This window comes from Panulirus ornatus, chromosome 2, assembly GCF_036320965.1.
Source record: "Panulirus ornatus isolate Po-2019 chromosome 2, ASM3632096v1, whole genome shotgun sequence".
Classification (NCBI taxonomy): domain Eukaryota; kingdom Metazoa; phylum Arthropoda; class Malacostraca; order Decapoda; family Palinuridae; genus Panulirus; species Panulirus ornatus.
The window spans coordinates 21,397,290-21,422,887 of NC_092225.1; the positions used below are offsets into that span (position 1 = coordinate 21,397,290).

Genomic DNA, 25,598 nt, shown 5'->3' on the forward strand with positions numbered 1-25,598 from the left:
ATCAGCAGCTGATGTCTACTGGCCTGGACCACGACAGCAGCTGGTGGGTAATGGCCAGGCCCACTTTAGCAGCTGGTGGTTTTAGCACTGGCCAAGTCCACGTCAGTAGCTTGTGGTTAGTGGACAGGCCCACGTCAGCTGCCTTTAGATACTGCCACTGGCCAGGACCACGTCAGCTGTTGTTAGGTACTGCCACTGGCCAGGACCACGTCAGCAGGTGGTGGTCACAAGAAGCTGTGTAACTCTGTTTGTGCGCGGGTGGGGTGAGTGGAAGCGCCTAGGTCGTTGTCAGCTGGAGGCACAGGTGGTGTTAACCTCACACTTTCACCGGTAACACCACCCCCACGCACCTGTTACGTCTCCAGTAGTTGTGTGGGTGTATCATGTGTACAAGGGCCATGTCATGTGTAGCATACATGCGTGACAGCCAGGCACTAGTGCACGGGCCTGCTGTCACGTGTTACAGGGTGCGACACTCCTCACTTACTGTATGCCATCAGGTGACGCATGTTGTCGGTGAGGATGGTGCAGGGGGGTGGGGAGGATTGCCTCATCACCAGCAGCACCGTGCATGGCCCTCCTGCCCCACCACCGCAGCCCTGCGTCTGGCGACAGATTAGGACCCGATTGTGGCAGGTGTGGTCATTACATGTGGCACCACCACCATTGCCACAGCCTCTCGGACTAAGCCGTATTGATTGGGTTGTGCCTCGACCTTCTGCTCCTGTACGTGTTTAAAGACGAGGGTTCGACCGTGGAATTATGTCCGTGATCCTCTCTCCCCGCTGTCTTGGCTCCCGCCCCGCCACGCCCACCTGTACCGTCCCACCACGCCCCCGTGCCGCCCCACCACGGCCCTGTACCGCCCCGTACCGCCCCAACGCGCCCCTCTGTACCGCCTTGCCTCGCCCATGTACCGCCCCAACCGTACTCACTTGTACCTACCGCCCCACCACGCCCACCTGTACCTCTCCGCCGTGTGCATGTATCGCCCCGCCACGCCTTTGCCTGGGTCACCACACACCTGTTCTGGTGGGAGCAACGGCACTCCCTCCCCCCCTTATTCCGTCAGGCGTCAGCGTTTGCATCCCTCCTCACCGTCAGGCGTCAGCGCCTGCACCACCCCCTTCATCAAACGGTAGCACCAGGACCCCGTCTCTCCAGCAGGCGTCAGCACCGGCACCTCTCCCCTCGTCTTGCCTCGGCGCCTGCACCCGCCATGTAGCGTCAGCATCGGCGTTCTCCTTCAGGCGTCAGAATCGGGACCCGCTGTCAGGCGTCAGCAACGGCAATTCTCTCTCTCTCTCTCTCTCTCTCTCTCTCTCTCTCTCTCTCTCTCTCTCTCTCTCTCTCTCTCTCTCTCCGCCAAGCGTCAGCATCGGCACCCCCACCTCCCCCCATCGGGTGTCATCACTGGCACACACCCTTTCAGTCGTCAGCACCGGTACACACCCTCAATCGGTTGTCAGCACCGGTACACACCCTCAGTCGGGTGTCAGCACCAGCACCCCCACCGCCGTGTCAGGCGCTATGCTATTTGCCTCCCCCCCCCCCCCCCCTCGTGCCACGTGTACACAGGTTACTCTTTAATTTCTAAATTTAAAACGTTTATTTCCTTGACGTGTAGTCTTTTCCAGTAGTGCGGTACGAGTCTTTGGCAAGAACGTACGAGTCTTTAACCGGAGCTTACGAATCTTTAGTAGGAGCAAGCGTACGAGTCTTTGGCAGGAGTCTACGAGCCTTTAGCACTAGCGTACGAGTTTTTAGAAGTAGGAGCGTACGAGTCTTTAGCAGGAGTCTACGAGCCTTTAGCAGTAGCGTACGAGTTTTTAGAAGTAGGAGCGTACGAGTCTTTAGCAGCAGCAGCGCACGAGCCTTGGGCACAATGGCACGGCACGACACACCTCGTCGCGTGATGGAGAGTGTGTGAAGAGAACTGACAAAGTGGTGTCATGTGAACTTCGCCCAGTAGGGTCGGGATACACGTCTGCCATAGTGGCGAGAACCTCTCTCATTATGTCATGGTGGTGTGCGAGGCCAGACTGCTGGATAAGTGGTTCAAGTGCATGATGCAGACCCCATACTAGCCAGCAGCAGGTTCCTCCCACGTCGTGTCCAGTTCCTGCTACCCGAAGGCAGCGTTTACTTCCTGGTGCCACACATTCGAGTAACGGAACTTTAGTTGTTGGGTTTTTTGTTGTTGTTTTTTTTTTGCGATATTTTTACCGTGTGAAGTGCGAGGAGCTCTTTTAAGCGTTGTAAGTTGGGGCAACGAACGAGTGTTCGGGGTCCGGTCAGTCGGATTGTTTATGAGCCGGATACGAGTGTGACGTCACCGGCAACAGTATTAATCCCATGCGTCTGTCGTAGAAGGAAATGTTCTGGTGGGAGAGTAAGTAACGCTGTCGTTCTGCAGATGAGATCAGGACTAGTGACGTGAGCAGTGTGTTTGTCGCGAGTAGTGGTAGTCGTACAGTAGACGTGCTGTCTTGGTGTGTATAGTACCTGGAAGCCGACGTAGACCATGTCCATGCTAGACAAGATCCGGGAGCGAGGGGCCGAGATGAGTCGCCGCCTGAGCGTAGGCTTGGCTGGCGGCGAGGCGCCCCGCAGGCTGAGCGTGGGAACCCTGTCCCCGATGGGCAAGGACAGGACGGTGTGTCCCCTCAGCCTGTCGCCACACGCCGGACGCAAGAGGACCAGCCTGGAGCACTGTCCCGGGGACGTCAGTAGCCACCTGTATACGGCCATGGTGGGCGCCCTCATCGCTCACCCCTCACAGCACCTACCCAAGGTTCGACCTCTCGCCCTCACTACTACTGCCCCTCCTCATTACTTGACCTCGTCAGTAGACGATGTGGTCATCCTGACACTTGATGATAACCATAGTAATAACTGGTATTGGAATCTAGGGAGGTACCACAACACTATTCACTTGCCCACACGTTGCTACTGTTCCTAAGTGGTTTGCATTATTTGTATTTAGCCATGGCATAGGAGGTCTTATCATATAGTATTCATACTGTATCGTACGTTACAGCCTGGAGTTACAGCCTGGACTTTTAAGGTAGTATTATGGTAAGTGTTTCTGTGACCTGATGTGTTGTGGTGTGCTGCTGAGAACACACGAGACAAATATATGAGAGAAAGTGATGGTACAGTATACGGAATGGAAGGCACTGTGTCGGGATAACTTACAAGGGACTGTGATAGGACATTATTGGACAGACGCCCATATCTTCACCGTACTTCACTTGACTCTTTGCTGACACATCCTTCTAAAAGGGCCTCCCCTGAAATGCAACGTACTCAGGAAAGCAAAGTAAGTTGTACCCTCCCTGGTAGTGCGTTGCAGGCCTCAGTGACTGGAGTGGGTGGAAAAAACAATGGTGTTAGTTGGTGTGTGTGTGTGTGTGTGTGTGTGTATGTGTGTGTGTGAGAGAGAGAGAGAGAGAGAGAGAGAGAGAGAGAGAGAGAGAGAGAGAGAGAGAGAGAGGTGAGTGGTAGCCAGCCTTGATAGTGAGTGTTTGGTGGTAGCAAGGAATGGCAGAACGTTCGGCTTTGGGCGGACGGCAAATGTTATGATGGTGATGCTTACATGGTCGATCCTTCCCACCACCCCCGGGCGAAGCTTATGCCATACTTCGTGACACACAGGTGAGGAATCCTGCTGCTTGCCTGGTACGTAGACACTGTACCGGGCACCTGATACACTCATACACGACTGACACTCCACCTTCTACTGTGTATACGTTAAGTACTCTCCACTTTGTGGTAAGTCTTAGGATTGAATCCCTTAAGAACGACGGTACGATCCTTGAGCACGACGGTAAGGTCCTTGTGCACGTTGGCACGATCCTTGAGAACGATGGGACGATCTTTGAGCACAATGGAACGATAGATAGTTATGATGGATTGGTCTTTCAAGAGCCATGCCGTCATACCCAAGGATCGTACCGTCCTGTTCAAGTGTTTGTACCGTCTTGTGTAAGGGTCGTACCGTCCTGTTCAAGGGTTGTACCGTCTTGTGTTAGGGTTGTACCGTTTTGTGCAAGGGTGGAACAGTCTTATTGAAGAATTGTTTTGTCTTACTCAAGTGTCTCACTCCATACTACTCCAGGTGTACCACTACAAGTCTCACTCCATGCTAGACTAGGTTAGCCCTACACCCTCTCTCCCTCCCTACACCATGTGTCGTATACCACAAGTTAGCCTTTACACCCTCCCTCCCTACACCACGTGTTGTATACCACAGGTTGGCCCTACTTCTTCCCTCCCTACATCACGTGCTGTGTACCACAGGTTGGCCCTACTTCTTCCCTCCCTACATCACGTGCTGTGTACCACAGGTTGGCCCTACTCCCTCCCTCCCTCCACCACGTGTTGTATACCACAGATTGGCCCTACACCCTCCCTCCCTTCACCACGTGATGTATACCACAGGTTGGCCCTATATCCTCCCTCCCTCCCTCCCTACACAGCGTGTTGTATACCACAGGTTGGCCCTACACCTTCCCTCCCTACACCACGTGCTGTATACCACAAGTTGTCCCTACACCCTCCCTCCCTACACCACGTGCTGTATACCACAAGCTGTCCCTGCACCCTCCCTCCCTACACCACATGCTGTATACTAATGTTGATGTTTCTTGTTTCCACAGGTGAGTGTGGTGCAGTGTGGACCCTATGGTAGGTGGCCAGTACTACGTACATAGTAAGCATACATACCATCCTTTGACTGGTGACACATGCTGCACCCGGGTTTAGATTTAAAAAGTCATCTGTGTCAGTTGTATATACTCGACTTAGCCCTTCAGTCATTAGTGTGAGCAAAGGGTACATGACTAAGGGGAAGCTGAGGCAAGTATAAAGCGTGCAGTGGGCACAATACACGTCAACACAGGAGGGTGACAGGTGGGGGGCGGGGCCAGGGCACCCAGAGGGCCCTTGTCCCGTCAGAAAGGGGGGAAAGGTATTAATGGCGGTTTGTTTACTGCAACACAAGTTGACCACGGACGATAATACACTGAACATCTTGTTGACACTGATGCTAATACACAGAGAGGTGGGGAAACACACTGCTGCAGTTGCAATACACGCACAGATTTTATATACACTGAGTATCAGTGTATATTTAGAACAGGACACGGTCTACAGATAGTGCAGTGTACAATTTTTAGCCTGGATTGTAATGCAAAAGGTCATAACGTTATATATGGGTCAAGCAGCAGTGACAGAATACACTCGAATTGGTTATGTTGTTCACACTACATTATGGCAAAGTCAAGGTACACATAGTAGGAGGTGTTCTTACAGACATTCCTTAACGCTGGCCATGATCACATCAGATGTCAGTGTGACTTAGGCCAAGGCGAAATTCGGATACACTTGGCTCAACGGTTTCAGACGTGGTGCCGGCCTGTATTGAACCACTGGTCCACTGTATTTGCCTTTTAACAGATGGTGTGCTTTAGGTAGCACATGTACTTTGATGTTCCATTGGCGATAGCGCTCTCAATGGTTGTGCCTTGTATGTGGCAGATGGGTTACTGTGCTTGTTTTGCAGGTGGCTGGCTGGTGTCGCCTTGTTTTGGTATATTTCCAGAGTCGGTGCGGACTAGGTGACGTGGTGCGTCGCACCGTTGTTGTAACGTTGGTAACGACAGCTAACGCACTAGAACGCAGGAGAGTATTGGTGCGCGGTATTGACGTCACAACACAGTCGAACACAGATGGTGAAGGGTAGATAGTAATCAGGACTCGTGTAGAACAGATGATCCTCAGTAAGTAGCGTGGTGCTTGGGTTGAAGAGCAGTGGCATCTCCTGTTCATGCTTCGTGGGCGGTGTTGGCTGGCAGGGTGGTGACGGGTGATTGACAACGTCAACCATCTTATCATAACACACAGGAAGCAAAAGGTCTTACATTAGTTGTAGAGGATTTCTTTTTTTTGTTATGTGGGAAAACAATGGCTTTCGGCTCTGGGTTGTCTCTGCTTCTGGTGAACCTCACAGGAAATTTGAAGCCTCCACTCCACCGTTTCTACTATTTGATTTCTTTTATATGGCTGAGAAAGGTCATAACTAAGGGAAAAATAATGTATTCCCTTCGTGTGTCTTAACGAACATGAGGCAGCAGTAGAGGAGGAGCAAGGACCCATTAATGACATAAATGTTACTTTTGACCCGTTGTGAAGTTGGCCAGGAACCCCCCCCCCCCCTCCCCCCCCCCAATACCAGGGCCCAGTTAGCTATACCAGTGGAACCGATGGCTGTGACCATACCACTAGGAAGCAGTACGAGCCAGTGTTGAGAGTGGCAGCATAATCACGACGCAGAGCACAATGATAACCCCATACTTGACATGCGTGATGTCGACACTTCCCGACATGGAGAAAGGCGTATGCACTGTGTATATAAACAGGTTTAGAACTCCTGTGATAGTAGAGACACTGATGTTGCTGTACATGGAGAGCTTAGGCTGAAATCTTATCCCGTATAGCCTCCAACTGATTGCCTCACTCTTTACCGGAGGAACAAAACTCTTCTGTTAAGACCTACCACTCACTGGCAACAGTATGTCTCATTTAAGTTTACAGAAAACTCCCTCTAACATGATTGGTTTAAAAGAATCAGACAGTGTAACTTCATTAGCTGAAAAGAATAGGACAGTGTAACTTGATTGGCTGAAAAGAGTAGGACAGCGTAACTTGATTGGCTAAAAAAAGAAAAAAAGAACCAAACAGTTTCAACAACTCTGGCAACACGGCTGTAGAATTCATGCGCACATCTTAATGAGGTGGTCACCGTGGTTAACGTTTATCTTTAGTGAAGGACGTCGTAGTGAATGGTGATATGATGTACACATGATGCCTAGTGTTGTGCTGGTCACATAGAAGAGGTTGTCTTGGCTAGAATGGGAGACCTGCATCCCATCTCAACATCTTTTTTTTTTTCGCCTCAGTCTTGGTTAAACTGCCTCTGCTCTGTAGCCTGGCGCATCAGAGGCACAGCACACGGAACCATGATCCCTTCCCATGAGAGTCATTCCCCTTTCATTTCTGTTGGCAATCAAAAATGTACCCCTCCAGTTATCGCCCCACTGCTCCCACTTCTGCTGTCCCCCAGAGTCTTTGAAACTCTTCTAAACTCTAACTTCCTCACGAAGTATCCCATTCCCATCTTTCTGATCACAAGAATTGTTTTCATGGCACTAGGTCTACTGGCAATCCTCTCTACTGTGATGTGAGTCAAGTCTGGCCCTCTTCCTCTCCTGGATTTTTGGTGTAAATTTCTCGTTGCCTCGACGTCTTCAGAGAGCATTTGTTTTGTCAACTCCCCTCCTCTGGTCCCTCTGATTCTCTTTGTTCTGAAATGCACAGTCTCCTCTCAAAGTGTTCCATTGCAGTAGTCGTCGGTGGAGCGCTTTCCCAACTCCTCTCCTGTCGATACTGATGTTCCTCAGGGTTCTTTCTTATCGCCATCATTCTTTCGTCTTTTTCATGAATGATCTCTGTGCTTTTAACACCATTCACCTGGAAACCCTTGCTCTCTCTCTCTCTCTCTCTCTCTCTCTCTCTCTCTCTCTCTCTCTCTCTCTCTCTCTCTCACTCACTCTCTGCTCACACACACAAGACGGTTTTTTTTTTTTTTGCCAAATTTGATGACCATTGGCTGAGATATGGCTAAGTGATGGTAAAAAAAAAAAAAGAAGGAAATTTGGTACCCTTTTTCAGACGCAAATGACCAGCTATAAACGACCTAATCTCATATTTGAAAAACGCTCAGAGTAGGGCAGGCTGGAAGACTCGTTTGTGTCAGATTTCAAGACCGCTAGTCGAACTGTAGCCAAGTATTGGCCAGAGTAAAAGGTTATTGTGATCGTTGACCCCGACGGAATAGTAAAAAGGCCAGTGACACAAATTTATCCTAGGCTTGTAGAGATTTGTGTTAAGTGTTTCGACCCAGCATGATTATGTGATGATAAGGAACAGCAGACTGAAGATGATATTTTGTTGTGATAATTGAAAAATATAAAATCCTTCAAAATCCCGAAATAGGAAGAAAAAAAAAAAAATAAAACGATTGGAGAATGTATTGAGCTAAGGTCCATTTCCTGCCATTCTGTTCCAAGATAAGGGATTGTAGGAAACATTGATCGTAGGAAGATTAGGACACTGCAAAAACAACATGGTTCCCTCCAAGACGTAAATAGTCTTAGGACGGCGAAGCTCATGGAGAGTAACTTCGCGTACAGATGGCTCTGGAACCAGACCGGTTGAAGTCCATCCTCGTAGAATACTGGGAAGAGCAACTGACGAAGACTGTGCGTAGAGAGGTGTGGCACTAGCCAGCGTCATATGCCGGTGAGTGTAAAATGCGCTGACGCGGCCCCTCGACGTAAAGGTGGGAGGAGCAAAGTGATTATAGAAATCATTTGGGGCCAGCTTTATGAGCATCGCTCATCGGAAGGGTTTTTAGTAACAGAATTTGAGAAAGAAACGTCACCAAATATACAAGAGATAACGTCGTATTTCAGGCCAGTTCGGAGCGGAGCTGGACGATGCTGTCTTTCACATATTGGTCCCGCCACCACCCCTCCGCCATCACCTTCGTAAGATCGGAAAAAAAAAGTATGACAATGTTACTCAGAATATTCGAAGGCTTTGTACTAGTGTGGCTCTGTAGTACATACAGAAGGAATATCAGGCAGGTAGAACGCCGGGTCCACACATCTTTACTGAACAGATCCTAAAGATATAAATGGTTAATTGCACAAAGCTCCGTCGTTTCCATTGTTGAAGGTTCGATCACTCGGGGGGAATTGTGCCTGCTCCCCGACTCTTCCTTATATGTCTGACATTGTTAGCAACACACAATACATGTGCCAGTTATCCTTTTGTTCTAACACTGTACCTGCCAACCACACACCTACACTGTCCTCTCACACACGAGTCCTATACTGTACCCACCCACCTGCTGGACACTCTGCATAACCCAGGAAAACATGGTCTCAGAACGGGACGGTCTTGCCTCTCTCAGTCGCCTGACCAGCATGTTACGATTGCTGAAGGTGTGGGGAACACGTAAGAAATTGCTGGCGTGATCTACACGGACTTTGCAAAAGCAAGTGTGGCCGTGGTGTCATAGCACATGAGATGCTAAGATAGGAATAACTGGAAAGATAGGGAAATATAAAGAATTTTTGAGTAACGGATCACAACACGTAAACCGTGCCATCTATAGTGCCTTCACGGTGAAAAAAAAAAAAAAGCTCATTATCCCAGGGAACTGTGCCTGGACCCTTCCAGTTCCTCATATCTGACATTGACGCGAGCACGAGCCACAGTTTCATATCAGTAGAAGATGCTGAAAGGCTACAAAGAGATGCAAACGAAGTTTTCAGTTGGGCAACCGAGAGCAAACATGCTTTTCAGTGGAGAAAAGTTTCATCTCCTCCAGTATGGAAAAGATGAAAAAATAGAAGCAACACAGAATATGACACACACACACACACACACACACACACACACACACACACACACACACACACACACACACACACACTAATTAACCAATAGATAACGTGAAAGACCTCGGGGTAACGATGTCTAACTACCTAACCTTAAACGAACTCAGTAATATAACGGTTGCCTCGTGCAGAGGGATGACAGACTGGATCCTGCTGACCTTCAAGACAAAGGCTAAGAAATACCATCAGTATTGTTCAAGGCGCCAATAACATCCTGCTGGCACGACAGGCATGATTGACTTCATGAAATGCTATTACTTCAGTCCAAAGGTGCAGGTGTGCACAAAAAGAGAGAGAACGCCTTAAGCATCCGGGGCACACAAGGCTGTTCAGCACTGAGCCAGCTGCCATCAGAAACAGGATGGGATGCACACGGAACACGTTTAAGACTGTACTGGGACAAGTAGTAACTACAAGGTATACAAGACCAGCCAGGCTTAGTGGGCTTTAGAGGCCTGAGGTCTGCGACTTCCAACAACTTGGTGTAGCAACTACCCAGTCCAGCAGCTCGGGGCCCAGCCCGGGTTATGGGGTGAAGACCCCGACCCTCCCGAAGACTTCACCAGGTATTCACCCTCCCTGTCGTGTCGTCAGCTCCTACACTGCACCTGCCCGCGCACACCTACACTGTCCTCAACGAAATGTTCCGTCTGGAGTCAGAGGGAGTGCTTAAGGTGTGTAGGTTGCCCGGACAGTGGGTGTGGCGAATGTTGCACATGTCCCGCTGGACATGAGTGTTGTTACCGCCATATTAACGTGACCTCCCCCATCAGACAACAAACCCTCCCTCTCTCTCTCTCTCTCTCTCAGGTCGATGGCTGCTCCTCCTCCAACAATTTGGTTATTAACTTCACCTTCCCCGACCTGTGTTCACGGTATTGAGACCCTAAGGGAAGTATCAGTTTTCAGTGACTTGCAGTGAAGTGTTTCATGGGTAATGCGTTGCTAAATATGTTTTGTCCAATCCGCGGGTAAATGTTCAGTCTCCGGCTCACTGATTAACACTCGTTACCTTACCTTACCTTGCGTTTCACTTGGCGTTGAGTTGGGAGGCTCCTCTGCCTCCATGACTCGGTCTGAGAGCAAGCTTTTCCTGCTGCTCTCCTCGGATCAGTCAGGCTGTTACAGGCCGCGGTTCACAAGCCTACGTACCCTTATATAATCTGGCTGATCAGATATACCGTGTAGATGTCTGTCCGTTAGATGGTTGACATTCAAAACTGAGGATTCCATAATGTTTTTTTTCTCATTTTTTGAAACGTCAAAGTACCAATATTAGGTTCAGAATCTTCGATCCCCTAATACCTACCCACCTTCTTATTGTATTACGATGTATTTTGATGATAACGGTTGTGTTTACACTATGTTATTCCTGTCGTACCAGTAGAGTGTAATGTTCCAGTAGACTGATGGTCCCACCTTCCATATGTGTATTGCGATGTGTGTGTACCGTCTAGTGTGGTAAAGATCAGAGTCTTAAATGATTTCGACGTTACCAGATGTGGTCATGTTGATGGAATTGTTACCGACTATGGGTCGTCTTTGCACATTTTCCCCTTCGAGAGTTTGGCCCCTTTCAAGGGCGATGTTTAACGCACGACAATGTTATGTATGGTCAAGTGTGTGCGTATGTGCTTGGAGGAGTGTCATCATGGGCGTCACTTCTCTCGTCTTGAAGGCTCTCAGGATCCACCCTGCCATCGACACAAGAGGGATAGCCGCGACTTTCTCGTGCTGGTTGAAGAGAGCTCGTCAAACAGTTACTCCGAGACTCTTTCTCGTCTCTCATTATGATCTTTGTGTTTATGTTTGCGTGCTGTACCCTGTGCTTTGTTCTACAGATTCCAGCTAAATTGTTATTGACGTAAGAGCGTCTTGCCCCTCGTCGTGTGTTCGAAGGTAAGCCTTTGCAGCTAATTGCGTAGTTTCCTGCCTCTTCTCTGACGTGTACCGTGAGGAGGTAGTACTAAAGAAGACGTGGGTCTCATGATTGGGAATTTACCCTTCGCCGTTTTACTAAAGGCGAGTTGTGTATGTTTTGGTCTGGTGACCTGGTAGTGCTGGTCATGGTTCTGAGGTAGGTACCGAGGGCAGATGGGATATATATATAGCGGCTCCCCAGGCAAGTTAGGCTTCACATGTTTAGTACCGAGAAATACAAGTAAAAAATAACTGTGTGGGTGTGAGCCAAACGTAAACCAGAGCCAACCTCCCCTGTTGCTCGTCTTGATTTGTGCGGGTATCGTGGTGGTGTTGGTGGTGGTGTGGTATCGTGGTGGTGTTGGTGGTGGTGTGGTATCGTGGTGGTGTTGGTGGTGGTGTGGTATCGTGGTGGTGTTGGTGGTGGTGTGGTATCGTGGTGGTTTTGGTAGTGGTGTGGTATCGTGGTGGTGTTGGTGGTGGTGTGGTATTGTGGTGGTGTTGGTGGTGGTGTGGTATTGTGGTGGTGTTGGTGGTGGTGTGGTATCGTGGTGGTTTTGGTAGTGGTGTGGTATCGTGGTGGTGTTGGTGGTGGTGTGGTATCGTGGTGGTGTTGGTGGTGGTGTGGTATTGTGGTGGTGTTGATGGTGGTGTGGTATTGTGGTGATGGTGTGGTATTGTGGTGGTGTTGGTGGTGGTGTGGTATTGTGGTGATGGTGTGGTATTGTGGTGGTGTTGGTGGTGGTGTGGTATTGTGCTGGCGTTGGTGGTGTGGTATTGTGCTGGTGGTATGGTATCGTGATGGTGTTGATGTGTTATCATGATGGTGGTGGTGGTGTGGTATTGTGGTGATGGTGGTGTGGGATCATGATGGTTGTGGCGTGGTATCGTGGTGGTGGTGGCTTGGTATCGTGATGGTGGTAGTGGTGGTGTGGTATCGTGATGGTGATGGCGTGGTATTGTTCGAATCCAATTTACGGCAGTCGGTCCACAGTCAACCTAGCTGTTCATCTACCCCTGTGGAATGGGTCGATAAAATGCGTACCTGGCTCAGGCTAGGGTATATAACTTTAATGAGATGGGCTTGATTAGGACCTCGGTTGCCCGTGCCTTCTCAGCTAACATGAAAAAAGAAAAAAATGTTGGACTACTCTTTCCGGAGGTGAAATTGTATAAGTTAGAGCCAACACAGTTTTACGTAGAGAAAGGAGGTTATACGTAACGAAACTTAGATTCCTACAACTGGGTGAGCTCCGTTGTAGACCTAAGAGAGGGCTGGTGGGATGGCATCTGTATCTGGACTGCTTGAAAGCATTTGAGACCGTGCCACGTTGGAGGTCAGTAAAGAACCTGGATCAGGCAGGCACAAGGAGCAAGACTACTTCGATGGATATATCACCTTTGCGGTAGAGGAGGGGAGGGGGAAAAGAAAGGAAGCATGTCAGAAGAGCCTTCTGGAAATGGATTGAGGTGGTCACCATGGGAATGTACAGGGCTCTCTTCTGGGACCTTTGCTCTTCTTGATTCTTTGTGAGTGACTTGACAGGATGATTGGACACCAACTTAAATATGCATGCAGATGATGCAAAGCTGTCGAGGGAAGTAAAGAGAAAGAGAAGGATTGCGCCATCCTAGTCACACTCCCCCCAGAACTGGTGTGATGTGATACAAGGTTAATGAAAGTCAACTCGAGCAAATGAAGAGTGTCGAGGATAGGATACAGCGGAGGGAGACCTCGACATGAATTCTACTGAGCAGGAAATAAGCAGCGGGAATCCTTGTGTGGGAGGGATCTGGGAGTCCTCATCGTCACCAGCCAGTTGCCACAATCCCACATAAGGAGAACAGTTGAAGAAAGAAGCTGTTTTGCGGGGCAGCCATTAGACCTGTATTCCAGTACGTGGGTAAGGAAATGTTCAGTAAGCTGTTGGCATTATTCGTGAGGCCAAAAGCTGACTATGCCTCTCAGGTCTGGCCGTCGCACAAGACGGCCAGAATTAGGAGAGATGAGTTACAGGGTTTGGGGGAGGAGGGAGGAAGGGTTAGAAGTTATATTTGTCCTCCGTGGTAGAGAGTAGAGTGAGGAGTGACCTGACCACAGTGTGGACGTAAAGTGAATAATTCTTTGAGAGGTGCGAGGATAGAACGAGCAGAGCAAGACACGTTGGGAAAGATGTATAGCAGTACTGCTATAGGACGTCTGTGGTGGATGAATGGAGGAAACCGCGTGATATTTTTGTGAATGATGTCAGCTTTTACACACACACACACACACACACACACACACACACACACACACACGGTATTCGGTGTTGGGGAAGCGGAAGTGCGACCTTAAACAGCCTGGCCGGAGCCGTAGTTGCCTTCCGTCCTTTCCCGTATGGCGGGTTTTTTTCTTTCTTTTTTTGCTTTAACATTTGCGTTAAAGTTTAAGTTGTGCTGGGTGGATGCGGCGCCGTTAGGGAACCGCATCAGTGACACCGAGCCAGGAAGCGAACCACCCCGGTTACGACGTGTGCAAACCTCTCATAACGTTGTTGTTGCGTACCCCCGGGTCAAGCCTTCCACACAACACCGGAACGTGTTGATGGTACGTTTTCGTGTTCTCACGCTACCCCTCTAAAGACACTGGGAGTGAATGACGTCACGCGCGTAGCTCTCGCTAGTGTACGTATGTTTGTTTGTTTGTTTGTTGTTTGTTTTGTTCTGGGGAACCGGAGTTTGTTGCAGCCGTGACGTGATGTTGAGAAGTTTTCCCCATTCCTGAAACCATTACATGTCGACACCACATCCGTCTCCTCGTCGTACACATTATATGTATGTCGACGCATCCGTCTCCTCGTCGTACTCACAGGCACGCCAACTCATTCATCCGTCTCCCATGCCGTACACATCGTGTGAATGTCGAGACATCCGTCTCCCTTTTCCTACACCTTCACAACTCTTATGATTTTTAATGATGTAATGTGAGGTAGATTTTCTTCATGATTACTCATGTTTCATGGTGTGTACGTGACAGCAAAATTTTAAGCCAAATGTGTACACTGATCATTGTGCCAGGCGTTGATGACTATGAGCCAGAAGGTTCTGACGTTTAGTGACGTCCTGTGTCTTCAATTAAGGAAAACTGAAAACAAATGTAAATCAGTTGCTCAGACTGGATTACTTGCAACCCTAGCCTTAGACCGGGTTTTATGTCACCTTAGCCTTGGACTGGGTATGCTGTAACCCCTTAGCTTTGGACCGGGTTATATGTAACCCTTTAGCCTTGGACCGGGTTATGTGTAACCTTAGCCTTAGGCCGGGTTATATGTAACCCTTTAGCCTTGGACCGGGTTATGTGTAACCTTAGCCTTAGGCCGGGTTATATGTAACCCTTTAGCCTTGGACCGGGTTATATGTAACCCCTTAGCCTTGAACCGGGTTATGTGTAACAGCCTTGGACCGGGTTATGTGTAACCTCTAGCCTTGGACTGTATTTGTTGCAAATGGGTCACCTGTGATGGTAGCCAGGGATGGTGATGGACCACCAATTGCGTTAGCTAGTGGTGGAGGTGGACCACTGGTTGTGGTAGCCAAGGGAAGGGAGGTGGGGCCACAAGTAAGGCCGTGGTCCCTCCACTAATGTTGGATGTATAAGGCCATGATGCCTCCACCAGGGTTGGGGGAGGAGGAGGAGGCTGGGTATGGCAGTATGTCGTTTAAGAATGTCATTTTTAATGAGCCACTGATGCAAGTAGAGATCGTCAAATGCTGGGCGAGAGGTAGGAGCGTCGTAGGTCGTGACGTCTCCGGGGTTTTCGTGCGAGGAGTCACGGTGCATATTATATTGTATGAATGGCGGTGAGAGCCGCACGGATCGCACATGAGAGGCGGTGCATTAACGGCTGCTGGAGGGTTGTGGTGCCAAGTGAGGTACTGATGCCAAGGTCAGGCGTGTGCCAGCTCTTCTCCCAAGCTGTGAGGGGCTGTCCTAACGCATGACTGTTGGCCGGGTACCCCGTCCACTCCCACGGTGTGGTAGGAGTCCGTGTATGTACGTAATGGCCAGGGGAGTTCCACCGGCTTGTGACGTAAGACGCGTCCGTGAAAATGTGTCATTTCCCGGCATGGAGGCAGGTGGTTGGGGGCGGTGTGTCAAGACAGTATATGGCTGCTAAGTCATCGTCCTACTTTTGTCTCAGCAGATTCCTTCGCCAGCTGGTAGTTGTGGCCAAGTGTTCGTAACCTGTGTTGTCGACCGAAAACGCGTGTCGTGTGAGCCTGAGGAATGTGTTAATGTTTGCCAGGAAAGACGATGAGAGGGGGGGGGGGGGGTTGATGTTGGCTCGTGGTATTGACATTGGTCATAGATCAACATGTAATGGCGTGTGATCTGTTATCATTCCCTGACACGATGATTAAGATAACGTACTTGATCATGCGGTGCTAATGAAGCCTTGGGTGACTTTGTTTTGCATTGGTGGTGTGGTGTTTTACCAAACAGAGTAGGAGTGTCAGAGAGTATGACGTGGAGCATTTAATTGTATTGCATTATGTGTTGAGGCACTGGTGACCATGGATAATGTGGGGTTAGATAACGTAAAAGTTTGGGGAAACACCGACTCAAGAAATCAAGAGAAGCTATGAGAACCCGACTTTACTTACCCCCCACAGTCGATATTTATGTTTGTGTATTTATTGGGAAAATATGTTAATGTATTGAGCGACAACGGCCTGCTCCGGGGCGTGTTGGCATGAGCGTTAATGAGTAGCATATGCTGAGGCTTGAACACCATTCTGAGTGAGTTATGCCTTAAATTAATCTTACGAGCAGAATGAATAATATCAGACGTAAATGGCAAGTCAGATGGGACTTGGGAAACCGAAAATGATAACAAACAAGAGGAGATCTTGGAAGACGGTTGAGGTGTGGCATTTTTAATCCTGGGAACAGGACTCTCCATTATGACACAGTCCTTTATGGACTTTATGGTCACTTACTGGAGAGCAGTGTTACCGTGGAACATCCCCTGACACAATGCTAGAAATATATATATTGGAGTCCCAGAGACATATGATGATTGTGTGGTAACAGTGGAGGGTTTAAAAGTAATGGAGATATTTTAGACAGTAATGTTCATGTAGAAATACTTGAATCCTGCAAAGAAAACCAGAATGTTTTTTATATAAATGATTTTGAGTGTTTAGTTATCTTTTAAAGGAAGCCAACATTTTATGCAGTATTGTACATAAATAGTTTTGATATTTTAGATATCTTTTCCCACTAAAGGTTACTAATTATTAAATGGGTTCCAACCCTTTGCAAAAATCCCCCCTCCCCCCCAAAAAAAAATAAAACCATATCAACACCGGCTTGCAGATCGCTACCTTAAGGACCTTAATGTTCTTTAGTCTTTTCTCGATATAATTATCCTAACATTTCTCTAATCATCATCAGTCTCATTTATCATATGTGGAAGCCATATCAGAGATCGATTTATCTCAAGCATATCACCTCCACCACTTCACGCTCTCCCGATCTTAACCATGTCGAGCCTAGGGATAACTTCGCCTACAGCACCGTATGAGCCACGACGTCACCAAACACACCCACCCACCTTACTTTTCAAATGTTGTAGGAAATGAGGTAAATGCCGGCTGCCGGGGGGAGGTTGGGTGAAGTCTTTCAAAGGTCTTGTGTTTTTAACAAGATATCACATGATTTTAAGGCAATGAATCCGTTTTCTGTGATCTTCATAGCCTTCACCACTATCGCCTTTTTTTTTTTTAAGAGTATCGAAGAATGAAATCTGCTAAATCACTCTTCAACACTTCATATGTTCCCGAAACACTGCACTACCATTGCCAAACAAAGTCCTTCATTATCCTTCGTTGTTAACCGCCCGCCGCAAAGGCTAAAATCCTACTTAACCTTATATTCACTCCCCTTAGCACGACAGGACAACACCACTGGGTGAAGATGGCGTGGCCTTTGACCTGGCACTTGCGGATCAGGTCAGAGGTGACGTCATCATACCCAAGACTCGATCCTCAGTGCACAAGGGTTAATGTCAGACGCGGTACTGGAATATTGCCGAAGGTGAGGGCGGTTATGGGGGTTTGGTCGTGTAGGGTATGTACGTGTCGCTCTCCTAACGCGGATCACGAACGTAAAAACTGCCCTTTGGTGTTATAGGTCCTGTGAGCTGATAAGACTTAGGTGATGATGTCTTTCATTGTCAGCTGATATAGAGTTAAGGTGATGTTATCTTTCATTGTCGGCTGATAGACTAAGGTGATGTTGTCTTTCATTGTCAGCCGATACAGAGTTAAGGTGATGTTATCTTTCGTTGTCGGCTGACAGACTTAGGTGATGTCTTTCATTGTCAGCTGATAGACTTGGGCAATGCAAGACTCGGAAGCTCATGATGCATTATGAACTGTATTGCAGGATGAATTTCTGCATTTGATGCATAGAGAATACAAAGTACACGAGAGAATACAAGTACCAGTTCATTATAATCAATATAGTGCAAACCCGTGTATCTAATGAAATATGATATACTGCACACTGGATGTCTTGTGGTGGTACAGTATATTATATAAGATTATACAGAAGCATCGGTAGTGTATACCACGTTAGTAGTAAATACAAAGCCACAACAGTTTTATCATGTTTATATTTAGGTTTCCGTTCTTTAGACGTGTGTTAATGAAACTCACAGTGTGATAGTGGCTATCGTAGCAAGGCAGAGTTGTGTACACCAGACCTCTGTACTTGTCTGGTTTGCTTTCACATGAATTACTTTGTATGGGTTAATTTTTGTTGTTTACCTGATGTACCCCATGTAAACTTGTAGACATGTTCGTGTGTACCACCTGTAGACAGATGTCTGTATATTTCTTGTAAACGTATGTGTGTGTGTGTGTGTGTGTGTGTGTGTGTGTGTGTCTATCTGTACACCTATGTAAGTATACCTCCTTAAGACCTTTGTATTTATTCCATTAGACCTATGGACGTGTGCCCCTTGTATACCTAATCCCCCATCCCGCACAGTATTAGCGGTAGTAGACATCGTCAACAAAGCGTATTGCACTGTCCCCCGACACATCCTCACACAAAAGATACTTGACAGAACCCTCCACAACAATAACTAAAAGTGGTTGGCCCGTTTTATAGGCGGTCGCAGTGGTAGAGTCGCTCACAATGGCCTCGCCCCTAAAACACGTAAACCATACATCGGAGTTTCCCAAGGAGCAGTTCTTTCTCCAACCCTCATCAGTCTTCCTGCACCACCTCCCATTACCCCTAGCAGTCGTACACCACAGCAGTAGCAGCAACAGCCATATCACAGCACTCGTACACCACAGCAGTAGCAACAACCGCCATGGAACACTACGTTACACAATTAGAAGTGTCTCGCCCGGGCCTGAATGTCTGCATCTCCTCACAAGTCTTCCATCTCTCTTTTAACCCCAGAAAGACACGAATCCATCTCAGCTCATCCTCCAGTCACTTGAATGGACAACCACTCCCACTCAACCGTGCCACCCGCACACAACCAAATTACCTCAGGACATTAACTTGCACCAGATTTGGACAAACAGAAAAAGAATCCCACAACATCGTTTACAAACAATTTATCCGTCCTAATTGTAAAAATACGCCTCACCTGCCTGGTCTTCCGCCCTCTCAAAAGCGATCATGACAGAGCTGCAACTCGCACAGAATTGTGCAGTCAGAACAGTCACTGGCTTGCCTAACAACCACAAGCCCTCAACATGTACACAAGGAAACAAAGATCCTCGCTGTGCAATGCCATCTCGGCATCCCGGGCAACAGCAGTGGACCCCTCCCATCCAAAACACTCTATAACTAACAACCAACTCATAAATAAGAGGTGAAAAAAAAAAAAAAGGTTTACCCCTGCCTCACACTTCAATAATCTCTACCCACGGATAGATTCATTCCCCTCAACCCCCATCAAATATATAACATTCACACTGCAATCATACGACAACCGGTCCTGCAAACTCTGTATCAAACTCCAACCCGCCAGACGTGTATACACCTATACTAGGAGCCACAGTGCCCAGACAAACACGAATCGCACTCTACCGTCACCCAAAAATCTACAACACTGCAGACCCAGTTTTAGCATGTCCCACGACCCTTCACGCCCGCGATGCAACTACCACATCTGGGACACACTGAGCGCGTCCTGCTCAACGACCCTGCACTTTCTGTACATAAACGCGCACACGTCATCACCACACTTTATGACCTGTCGCCCCGATCGGTGGAGGTGGCCCGGCTTGCTGAGTGCTGCTAGAGCCTCATAAAGGTAGAGGGGACTCCTATGTAGATAGTGATATATACTTCCTGTAGGCCTCTGTATGTTTACCTCCTATAGGGCCTGTGCATGTATACCTCCTGCAGGCCTGTGTATGTACACCTCCTGTAGATACCTTCATAGGATGATGGGTACGTTTTCTGAATGGTGGGTACCTTGACTGGATGATGGGTACCTCATCAGGATGTTGGGTACCTCCAGTGGATATTGGGTACTTCCACTGGATGACGGATACCTCTACTGAAAGATGAGTACCTCCACTGGATCATAGGAACTTCCTCTGGATGGTGGGTACCTCCACTGGATGGTGGGTACCTGCACTGGATGGTGGATACATCCACTGGATGATGGATACCTCCATTGGATGGTAGGTACCTCCCTGGATGATAGTTACCTCCACTGGATGATGGGTACCTCCACTGGGTGATGGGTACCTCCACTGGATGGCCAGTAACTTCTGTGGAGGGCAAGTACCTCCACCTCTACTGGATGATGGGTACTTCCACTGGATGGCAAGTACGTTCATTGGGTGTCGATTACTTACACTGAATGGCGAGGACCTCTACTGGATGGTCACTACCTCCAGTGGATACTCAGTGCCTCCACTGGATGGTCATTGCCTCCAATGAAAAGCGAGAACCTCTACTAGATGGTCGGTGCATTCACTGGATGACCAGTACCTTAACTGTAAGGCAAGTACCACCAGTGGATGGCGAGCACTTACAGTGGATGACAATTACATCCATTGAAAGGCAAGTATTTCCATTGGATGGCAAGTACCTCCACTGGATGGTCAGTACCTCCTCAGGATGTTAAGGACCTACACTGGATGACAAGCACATCCACTGGATGGCAGATGCCTTCTGGTTGGCTTACCTCCACTGAATGGTCAGGACCTCCAGTTGATGGTCAGTACCTCCACTGGATGGCGAAGATACCCACTAGATGGTCAGTACCTCCACTGAATGGTCGGTACCTTTACTGGAAGGCAAGTGCCTCCAGTGGATGGTGATTAGATCTAGTGGATGGTAGGTACATCCTGTGGATGGTAATTACCTCCACTGCAGTATCTTCACTGAAAGGAAAGTGCCTCCAGTGGATGGTGATTAGATCTAGTGGATAGTAAGTATATGCATTGGATAGGAAGAACCTCCCACTTGATGGTGAGGACATCCACTATATGGTCAGTACCTTTGCTAGGTGGTCAGTATTTCCACTGATTGCAAGTACCTCCACTGGATGGTTAATACATCCACTTAGATGCTTAGTGCCTCCACTGAATGGTGAGAACCTCCACTGACTGATCATTACCTCCACTAGAGGTTGATAACCTACACCAGATAATCAGTACCTGCATTAGATGGTTGGTGCCTCCACTGGATGATCCGTATGTTCACAGAAAGGCAGCACTCCAGTGGATGGTGAGTACCTCCACTGGATGGAAATTACCTTTACTGTAAAGCAAGTACCTTCGCTGGATGGTGAGCACTTCCTCAAATGGCAAATACCTCCATTGGATGGCAAGTGTTGATGAAGGCCTCCACATTGTGGTTAGTGCCTCGACTAGATGCTTGATACCTCTGCTAGTTGTCATTTACCTCTATTGAATGTCAGAACCTCCACTGGATGACGAGAACTTCCACAGGATTGTCATTTTTCCACTATCTGGCCAGTACCTCCACTGGATGGCCAGTACCTCCACTAGATGGTTGGTACCTCCACTTGATGTTAAATACTTTCACTGAAAGGAAAATATCTCCAGTGGATAGTGAGTACCTCCACTTGATGGAGAGTACATCCACTGGATGGCAAGTACCTCAGCTGGATGGTCGGTACCTTCACTGGATGGTCAGTACCCTCATTGGAAGGCAGGTACTTCCAGTTGATGGTAAGAACATCAATTGAATGGCAGGTACCTCCACTGGATGGAGAGTACATCCACTGGATGGCAAGTACCTCAACTGGATGGTTGGTGCCTTTACTGGATGGTCAGTACCCTCACTGGAAGGCAAGTACTGCCAGTTGATGGTAAGATCATCAATTGAATGGTAGGTACCTCCACTGGATGGTCAGCAGCTCCACTGGATGGTCAGTACCTCTACTGGATGGGGAGGACCTCCACTAGAAGGTTAGTACCTTCACTAGATGGTCAGCACCTCCATTTGATGGCAAGTAACCCAGTGGGTCATCAGAACCTCTACTGAATGGTGAGGATCTCCACTGGATAATCAGTCCCTCCAGTGGATGGTGAGGACCTCCCACTGGATAATCAGAACCTCCATTTTATTGCAAATACCCCCATTGGATGGTCAGTACGTACTTCCATTGGATGGCAGTTACCTCCACAGGATGGTCTGCCCTTCAGTGAAAGGCAAGTAACTTCACTGGATAGCAAGTACCTCAACTGGATGGCAGATACCTTCACTGGATGATGAGTACCTCCATTGGATAGTCAGTAACTCCATAGGCTGGTCAGTACCTCCATTGAATGGTTAGTGTCACCACTTGATGGTTGATATGTCCATTGGATGGTCAGTACTTCCACTGGATGGGCAGTTCCTCCACTGGATGATCAGTTCCTCCACTTGATGGTCAGTTCCTCCACTTGATGGTCATTACTCCAAGTATGTCCATTGGATGGTTATTTCCTCCCTTGGAAAGTGAGAATGTTCACCTGCTGGTAAGTTTTTTCTCTGGACAGTGAGTACCTCTACTCAATGGTCAGAACCTCCACTGGATGGCAAGGACCAGTGAATGTTGTTTGATGCATGCTGGTAGAAAAAAATAGTTTCCTGCTTGGGATGTTTTCACACTGTCTTCCCTAACATGTATCACATTGTCTTTCCATTTGTCCACCCATTTTTCTTTTGTCTCACATTTTAAATGCCAACATAACCTTAGTTAAAACTTAAAATTCTAAATCAGATGCGCATGGAACTTTGCACAGGTGTTTACCAGCATATGAAGACTTGATTAGCTTAAGACTCATCAATGTTGTTTAAATTTTATGCCATTTATAAAAGGTTTAACCTGCCTCATAACTTTTGAGGAAAATTCCTACTTTGGCTGTGGAACTTAGCATTGTATTTTTGTTATTTTGAGACAACAATTCCATCCATTTTTGTTTCTTTCTCATTAATAATGTTGCATTGCAGGCAACACAAGTGTCTCAAGAAACACACTTCTAGATTGTTCTTATTTTGATAATTGGATGTAGGGTGTGTTTAATAAGAAGTTAATTTGTAGGTCATTATTGTTGCAGGTTGGCGTATCAGGCGACATGGGTAACAAAGCCGGGGCCCAAAGCCAGTCGGAGGAGGAGGCTGAGGTGGTGCCTGCAGCCCGTGTTCCACCTCTGACTGCACTTCCAGGTAAATTACAGTGGTCACCTGCCCCTGATTTTATATGAAAGTATATTACTACTAGTCTCCTGCCTCTAGCTTTCTGTGCAAGTGCATTATTCTTGACCATCTGTCACCTTACTTCCTATGGAGATATATTTCTCCATATCCAAGTTCCTTACTCTTTACCTCCTACTCCAAACTTTATCTGCAGCTGCCTTAATCTTAACCTCCTGTACCTATCGTTACTTTTAACCTCCTCCTGTAACTATATACACAGTTATTTAAGTGTCACCCTCATTCCCCCAAATTTATAAATTGGTAACTTAATCGTAACCTAGTCGCTGCCTCTGCTTCAAGGCTAAATATACAGACAGTAATACCTTTGGTTTCATCCTACACATTGTTACCAGATGCTACAGCCTAGATGTTTTTTCTATACATTGGTCAGTATGTACAAAAATGTCAAGGAGGCCTGCACAAGATCTACACCTCATATGTAATATTATGTGAAGTTGTGAAACTTGTAGCAGATGATAGATTTTAGGGATGATAACCTTTAACTTTGTTTTTTATTGTTATCTGATATCTCATAACCACAGCTTTCTCCTTAGGGAAAAAACATGATGCTAGATTAGCCTTCACATTGAGGAGACAGTTTAGCACATTATTTATAAGATATTTCATATGTCCCCACTGCTATCAGTACTGTTCTTCAGGTAGAAACAAAGGCTTTCATTTGGTTTTCCAGACTACCTTTTTTACTTGCAGGGTTTTATGGCTAGTCCTGATATGTCCCAGGTCCTTGGGGCTAGCTATTAACTAAAGTGTGTTTCTGTGAAGTTATTTTCATGTCAATATATATTGATGCTAGACTGAACTGCGTATTTATGAGGTGCTGTCTCTCTACCTGTTCATCCTTCTCTTATTAAACCTCCTTGAAAATCAACATTTTGTAATTTAACATGACCGTTAAGATATGAGTGGGCACTTCATACAGGTGCCAAACAGTCTAATAAGAAAAAATGTATGAACTTTTAAAAAAAAATCAGATTCCCTTTTTTTTTCATGTCACCATCCCTTGAAAGGCTGAATTGGTTTTCAGACTGAAAGGAGGGAGCATCACTGGTTTGTGCTCTCTCTTTGATAGTTTTTCATGCAATAACACTGGGATAAAAGAAAGACGTGATGCAAAGCTGATATATTTTGTTCATAAAACCAATTGTAATGCATCAACACTGCAAAATGTGAAATTGTTATAAGTGGGAATGAGATATTTTGTATGTGCAGGATGATTTGCAAGTGAGGGCAGCTTGGTTGGCTATCTGTAACCTTGTCATATGTCATGCATGGGAGCAGGCACATGGCAGGCTTTTTCAAGATGTGGCAAGATGGGGAAGTGATTAGGTGATTAAATGTAGTCACAGTTAGCAATGGATGGTTAAACCGTCTAATGATTGATTGAACATGATAGCATCCTTTCTGTTTGTGCATATACTCTGTTGAGATCAGACATCAACAAAATGTGTATATGGAAAGTTTTCACTTTGTTTCTCCTTAGAATTTACTTCCTAGGTGGAACTCTCTGCCACTCATATCTGCTATATGTGTCTAGTTTTAGTTGTAGGGCAGTTATAATAGATGATCCTTTTAGGGATCAGAATTCTTTGAACCAGATTTACCCTTCCACCAGTACATCCAAAAGGAAAATACCTTCATAAATTGTTTTTATGAGGTTTGTTAATGTTGGCACCCCCAAACTGGGTAAACAGATTTAGTGCCAGAGAGTCCTGCAACTGTCATTCTCCTTGGTAATACCTGGAATTCTTCTAGACCCCCTTCACCTTTTAAGCTGGACCTTGACCTCAAGTCCTGGATTTTGTAATTCAGTTGTATGGATTATTCTGAAACAGATGACTGTTTACATGACATTCACCCTTCTGCTCAAAGACTGTACCGGTGGGACTAGAAAGCTTCTGAGTCCTTCCCTGAAGAGTGTCATGTCTCAGACATGGCAGAAGCCATGTGTTGAAATTCTTAAGTAATCTTTTCATGAATAGAATAAGGCTACTAACCTTGTTGCCACTTAAAAGAGTTCTGAGTTTTGGTATTAACCTGACCAACCCTATTTGGGATAAAACTTCTCCAATCTTTCTTTTCGAGAAAATCAGTTGCTTCACTGCAACCAAATAGGATGTTTCAGAAGCATGAGACCTCTTACAGTCTGTGCCCACACCAGTCTTATAGTTTTCAAGCAGTTTAACTTCCTGTTGTCTCCTTATAAAAGGATTTTTTCCTTTTATCTTGACCCTGAAAGGAGAATTATGTACAGACCTCTAGAACCTTTTCCCTGACAACAATGTCTGATGGGTTTTGGTGAAATCAAAACTCTACTGTTGTGGCCAGTAATGTAGCTTTGATACATAGAAATAGCCCTTTTGTCATCCATTCCTGGAAGACTTTATCAGGAA

The 25,598-nt window shown here is 47.1% G+C and overlaps 1 protein-coding gene across 6 annotated transcripts in view; it reads left to right on the plus strand.

Moving 5' to 3' along the window:
• The window catches only part of trio (trio Rho guanine nucleotide exchange factor), a 630,725-nt gene that overhangs the window by 456,961 nt on the left and 148,166 nt on the right, over positions 1 to 25,598 (plus strand). For all 6 annotated transcript variants that reach the window (XM_071671150.1, XM_071671126.1, XM_071671117.1 and 3 more), the window contains one exon: positions 23,049 to 23,157. In XM_071671150.1, coding sequence (XP_071527251.1) covers positions 23,049 to 23,157 — 109 coding nt within the window. The remainder of the gene's footprint in view (positions 1 to 23,048; positions 23,158 to 25,598) is intronic.